Source organism: Danio rerio, chromosome 23 (genome assembly GCF_049306965.1).
Source record: "Danio rerio strain Tuebingen ecotype United States chromosome 23, GRCz12tu, whole genome shotgun sequence".
Classification (NCBI taxonomy): domain Eukaryota; kingdom Metazoa; phylum Chordata; class Actinopteri; order Cypriniformes; family Danionidae; genus Danio; species Danio rerio.
In genome coordinates, this window is record NC_133198.1 from 28,161,536 (window position 1) to 28,167,535 (window position 6,000).

Sequence of the window (6,000 nt, forward strand, 5' to 3'; positions counted from 1 at the left end):
GCACTCATGACACGCAAGCTTAGTGATCACACGCATCCATTTGAATGGAAAAACTTGTTCTGTGTAAATGGCTTTTTATAATGTTGTCTATATGCATATCTCATGAACACAACCATTCCCATATTACTAAAAGGTTACACCATGAGTTTTGGGTTCTTGTCTTTATTGTTAAAGGTACATCACTGTCATCACAGTTAACACAAATAATTTAAACTGCTTGAAATATCAATAACTTCCTGCTCTTTTCTCAGGTGATTCCAGTATCCCAGTCTGCAGAGACCCTTCCAACGCAGGAAGCTCCACCAAGCCAAATGATGAGAGTTGGCCGTTTCTCAGTCACTCAAGCTGAACATCGAGAGGAGCATTTGACCGACAGCTCCCCTGTGTCACCTGACCTGGAGCGAGAGAGGAGGAAAACGAAAGACGAGAGGAGAACGACAGCACCCAGCCACCCATCCAAGAGCCACGCGCACTCACCCCTGGGCAGCAGTGATGATGAGAGCGAGGTGGAGGATGAAGACTTAAGGAAAGAACTGCACAAACTCAGAGAGAAGTGAGACAAGTTCAATACACCTGTTACTTTACATTTACTTTTATCTGAATGACTTATTTAGATTTAGATGTTTTTAGATGCCATGACAAGCCTAAGCTAGTTCAGCAATGTTTTGTTTTTTTGAGAGTTAAGTATGCAAAACTGTTCCTAGGTTTAAGCCTCTACTTAAATGAATTGATAAAACTCTAAATACACAACACAAACACAAATTTAAAATCAAGAGAAGCAAAAAAAAGGGACATTTTAGTTGAAATTTTGTAGGATATAATTTTTTTGTCAATATTTAGCTTAAATTAAATTGTATTATCTATCAATTTCTAGATATATGTAGACTAAAATATTAATTTAATAAATGTATCTGTTTAATAAAACTTTTTGTTTAAAATGCACCAAAATACATTGTCCACATTCACTGAGAAATGGATCCAAAATATTCATTTTCAAAATGGGGTGGACTCAGTTGTCCTAAGCACTGTAATTTATCTTATTGTCCCAAAGACTCCCTTATGATTTGTTCAGCGGTTCATTTTTCCTAGCCAATCCTTTGTGTGATACTAGTCTGCAGTGATTGGTCTACTGAGTGCTGTGCATATGGGAAATGGGAATGCCCATCATGACTCATAAGTATTGAAGCCAGCAGTGAGTGTACAGTATACTTTATGTGTGAGCCCAGTGGCAGGAGCATATTGATAATCTATTTGATGAGCCCTGAAGTTTGTCCACCAGCTTATTGCTCTATTCTTTATCATAACTTCAAGTAACAAAAACATTTAGAATTAATCGAGTCCGCGGCAGTTCAGCTATTTTGAAATTTACCATGGTGGACCCGCAAAGCTCATCTGGATATTTTCATTCAGTTAGAGCTTTTACACTGCATAAAAGGTTATTTTCGAAAATCCATAATAGGGCTCGTTTAAAGCTGTTCTTTTAAAAAAATGGCATTATAAGCTACACGTATAGACCAAGAGGCCAGTATTTCTACTATTTATAAAAGATAAATCCTTGTTTGGCCATCTTGGATTAGGAATAGATATAAACATAATGAACATAATGTTCAATAGTATTACAGCACTCTGAGTGTATGTTAGTACAATTTATTTATTCCCTTTTTTCATCTGATAGAGCATTTAGACACTGAAACTGTGACATATGACGTGAGACTTAACATGCGGATTGCGCACTGCTGTTTTATTTTTCCATTCCATAATTGCTTCATACTGACTGTTCTTTCTCTCTGTAGACACATCAAGGAGGTGGTGTCCCTGCAGGCACAGCAGAACAGAGAACTACAGGATTTGTACAAGCAGCTCCGCTCTCTCAAAGACCACAGACAGCCAATGTCTATGAGCCTGTCCCGCACCTCTCCTCTGCCCTCCGCACCCCTCGCTATCTCCCCGCGCAGACCCCGACCCGCCAAAGCCAAGCTCCGGCCTCGGCCGCACTCTCACATGGATAACAACGGAGTCGCACACCAAGGTACTGCCATCTTTAAAAATTAGGTGCCAATCAGATTGAGTGACCTTTTTTGTGATTAATAACGTACTTTGCTCTTGCTTTTGAAAATACAAACACTCAGGGAGTCTTCAGCAGTCTAGCAGTTATTCCGGTGGGGAGCAAAGCCGGCTACATTCACACTGCAAGCCAGAGAAATCACAATCCCTGACATCTAACAGAGGTACTTAAGCTGGTGAACAGATCGCATTTTTAGATCTCCAAATTGTTATGCTAGTTATAAATGTGGAATCAGTTGGATTTTATTTAATAATCATTTTGCTGTTGTATAAAAAACATACATCTGTTCATTAAGGGTGGATTAAATTAATCAAAAGGGACTGTAAAAATCTTTGCAATACTGTAAACAATTATTGTTTTCAAATTAATGTTGTTCTTTTGAGCTTTCTATTTATTAATAAATATGGGGGTGGTGGGGGTCAAGATTTCCACAAATATTTAAGCAGCACTGTTTTTAACTTGTAAAATAGTAAATCTAAAAAAATTTAGCACCAAATAAGCCTATTGAAGACAGCCTATTGAAAATATAGCCATTACAGAAAAAAATATATATTTATATACTAACATGGAAATAACTATTAAATCATAATAGCATGTATTGTAATATTTTGCAATATTGGAAATTTTGATCAAACCATTTTAAAGATTCTCCATTTGTTTTTTCTCAATTTTTGTAGCTAATCACAATTCATTGTCTTTTGTAACTTTCCAATTTCTTGTTTTCAGACCACAGTCCTTCAGCCCAGGGTTCTGGCAACAGAAAGAGCACATTCACAGATGAGCTGCATAAACTTGTCGATGAGTGGTCAAAGGAAACTGTTTGTCCAGTTCAGCCCAAGCCTTCGCTGAATCAGATTAAACAGATCCAACAAGTGCAGGAGTTGGGTGGATGGAGCCAGCCTGCTGAGGTGAAGCACCAGATGCAAACTCTCAAACACGATTATGCAGATTAGGCTGTAGGAGTATTTTGCTGTCACATTATTAGTGTATATAGCTCCATCCTCTGTCATTTTTTGAAATTTTTAAGAGTGTAAATTGTCAAAGTTTTACCCTAACATCAAATTTCAGATTGTTTGGTTTAAATAACATCATTTTTACTGTGAAAAACACCAGTAAGTGTGGCTGCATCGTAAGGCCACTGGTGGAAAAAGATTCCTAATAACTGAATACTTTTTACTCCATCTAATTTAATGATATTACTGTTTCTTAGACTCACAGACTCCACATATAAAAGTGTGCCACAGTATAGTAGATGTGCATACAGTATAAAAATAGCTTGAACCATTTTTCTGCTGTGGGCATTTTTCTGCAGAGAGCCACATGCTCAGTGTCATGTATTTATTAAATTAGTGCCAGATTTTTTTCCCCCTTAAATGAAATATGCTGGGACTTGTATTTGCAATTAACTTTAAGCAAATTGATAAAGAACATTACTATATATTTCTTTATATGCAGTACATTTCTTTATACTTGATGTTTATAATAAATCCTTGTATAATCTATGCCATAACAGTTTGTTTTATTGTTCATATATATTTTTTTGTTCTATACCAAATAGTTTTCATTTTAAAGGGATTGTTTATACTAAAATATGTGTCTATAAAGTTTTTAAATGTTTAATTATTTTTCGGGCTACCTAGTTTACATTTGTTTCTAAATGAAATGGCTTGTTTATTTATTTGTTTTCTAGAAGAGAGAGTTTTGAATTCCTCTTCAGTAAATATTTGTAATAATAAAACTAAAAAACAAATAATACACTAATAAAAATGTTTGTTTCTTGCAGACAACAGCTTCGTCGGGTTGGTTTTCCGGGGCCCCTTTAAGTACGCCTGTATCAGTCAGCATGACCACCATGACATCCACCCCCTATAGCGCCATTAGTGGACAAACACAGCCGCCTCCGACGCAATTCCCTATCGTTCCTCTACCCCAGCAGAACGTGCATCCACAACCCGGCCCGCACCGTCAGCCCCTGCAGTACGGCCCTTCACCCCTGCAGCAGGCCCAGCTCCCGGTGCCTGCAGCAGGACAAACACCGCCCCCAACCAATCCAGACGCTGTATTCTGCTCATGCTCTTCCTCCTCCTGCTCCTCATCCTCCTGTTCCACCTCCAGTGCCAAACTTCACCCCAAACCCTCCACGTCCACCCTTCCTTTAGGACAGCAGTGAGCGGATACTGATGTACATCTTGTACAGTACGGACTCCAGTAGCAAGCGGTTGCCTGTTGGTGTGTGTGTGTGTGGGTATGGGGTTGTATAAATACTGTAGTGTGTGTATTTGTGTGCGCGTGCGTTTGTGTTGCTTTTTTCTTTTTCCGATACATATCCTCTGTGTGTTTCCACACCGTCAAGTTTTATATCCGACTTGAACTTGCCCTATATAGAGACATTTTTTGACATGAGAAATGATCCTGTTTGTTTTTATTTATCAGTGCTTCAAAAGGAAAGACTCTTTGATTTTTCTTTTTAAAAAGTGCAATTAGTAACTGATATTTAAATTCACCTTTTCTGTGTTGTTGTGACGTGGATCTGTATAGCTTAAAAGAGATATTTTTTATATATAAGCACAGAAGCGACAACAACAACCAGACGTCAACAGCAAAAGAGACATCTTGATATAGCACAACAATTTGAGCCTGAAGCGAAATCCAACGCATGTTCCAGCGCAGAGCATGCTAACCTTGCAACCATCATCGTAGCTACATTCGAAAAAACACCTGTTGTGCACGGATAAGGCATGCTCCTCATGTATTATATTTTACAAAAATAAATAGCGGTAACGTTTTAGATCTAGCGGAGATTTTTTCTAGAATAACGTTAATAGCCATCGACTAATTCCTTTTTCAAATTCTGCAATTTTAATTGTGAGAAAAAAAAGAAACGATTTTAATACTTTTTCATTTGATTTCAAATGAAAGTAGCTAATATGATTGCAGTATTTTCCTCTCTGTCTTAGCGGGCGTTCATACTTTTAAGGTTTACACTATTAACATTAGTCCCATGGTGAGGAGTGCAAGACTAGACGGCTGTTTGGACTGCTCTAGTGAAGTGAACGCAGCTTGTTCTTGTCCTTGTGTATTTTCTTTTTGCACAGTCCCGTATGAACGTGCTGCCGTGCACATCCAGCTGTGGTCTGTCGACTGTGAGTTTGCTTTTCGTGAAAGCAGCGCATCAGCAAAACACTGGCAAAAAGACAGATTCCTCCATAAACTCTGGTGGAAATGATATATATGTACATATGCGTAACTGCCAAGATCATTTATGATTGGGAGGATATTCAGAAATGGGTTGCCTTTCTACAATAGTTTTTTTTTTCTGATCATAAAGTTCGTATGAGATTTAAATTAAGGAATAGTTTATCCAAAAAAAAAAAGAAAAATTGGTTTTAAATGTACTGACTCATTGACGATTCATTCATTTAATCAGATCTAGGTCCTTTTTTTCAGTGACATTTTGAAGACGGTGAAATCGTAATCATTGGTGATTCATTTATTTAAAAAAAAAAAAAACAACCTACAGGCAAAACTACATACAATTATGTGATGTGATCAGTCTGTGCAAGAAACGTACAATTAATTATGACATTGGTTGCCTAATTTTATTTAGTGCTGGTTTAATTGCATTTTATGACTCACTAAGACCACGGATTCAGATATAACAAAAAATTCTTGAAAAAAAAATGTAATTTACATCTTTGAATAGTCTGATAACTAAATTGAACACACATCTTTTCAAAGTGTCCATTTGCCTAAAATTGATGTTATTAATTACTCACCCTCATTTCGTTCCAGACTCCTGAGACCTTCATTCACCTTCAGAATACAAATGAAGATATTTTAGGTGAAATCTGAGAGCTCGCTCATCCTCCATAGAGAGACAGCAAGACTCAAAGTACAGAAAAATGTCAAAAAGGTATTTGCCTAATAACACAAAT

The 6,000-nt window shown here is 37.2% G+C and overlaps 1 protein-coding gene across 6 annotated transcripts in view; it reads left to right on the forward strand.

Moving 5' to 3' along the window:
- The window catches only part of wnk3 (WNK lysine deficient protein kinase 3), a 72,922-nt gene extending 67,344 nt beyond the window's left edge, over nt 1–5,578 (forward strand). For all 6 annotated transcript variants that reach the window (XM_021469966.3, XM_021469967.3, XM_021469970.3 and 3 more), the window contains 5 exons: nt 252–553; nt 1,794–2,029; nt 2,130–2,228; nt 2,792–2,973; nt 3,849–5,578. In XM_021469966.3, the coding sequence (XP_021325641.1) occupies nt 252–553; nt 1,794–2,029; nt 2,130–2,228; nt 2,792–2,973; nt 3,849–4,235 (1,206 nt within the window). In that variant the 3' untranslated portion in view covers nt 4,236–5,578. The remainder of the gene's footprint in view (nt 1–251; nt 554–1,793; nt 2,030–2,129; nt 2,229–2,791; nt 2,974–3,848) is intronic.
- Nucleotides 5,579–6,000: the final 422 nt, after the last annotated feature.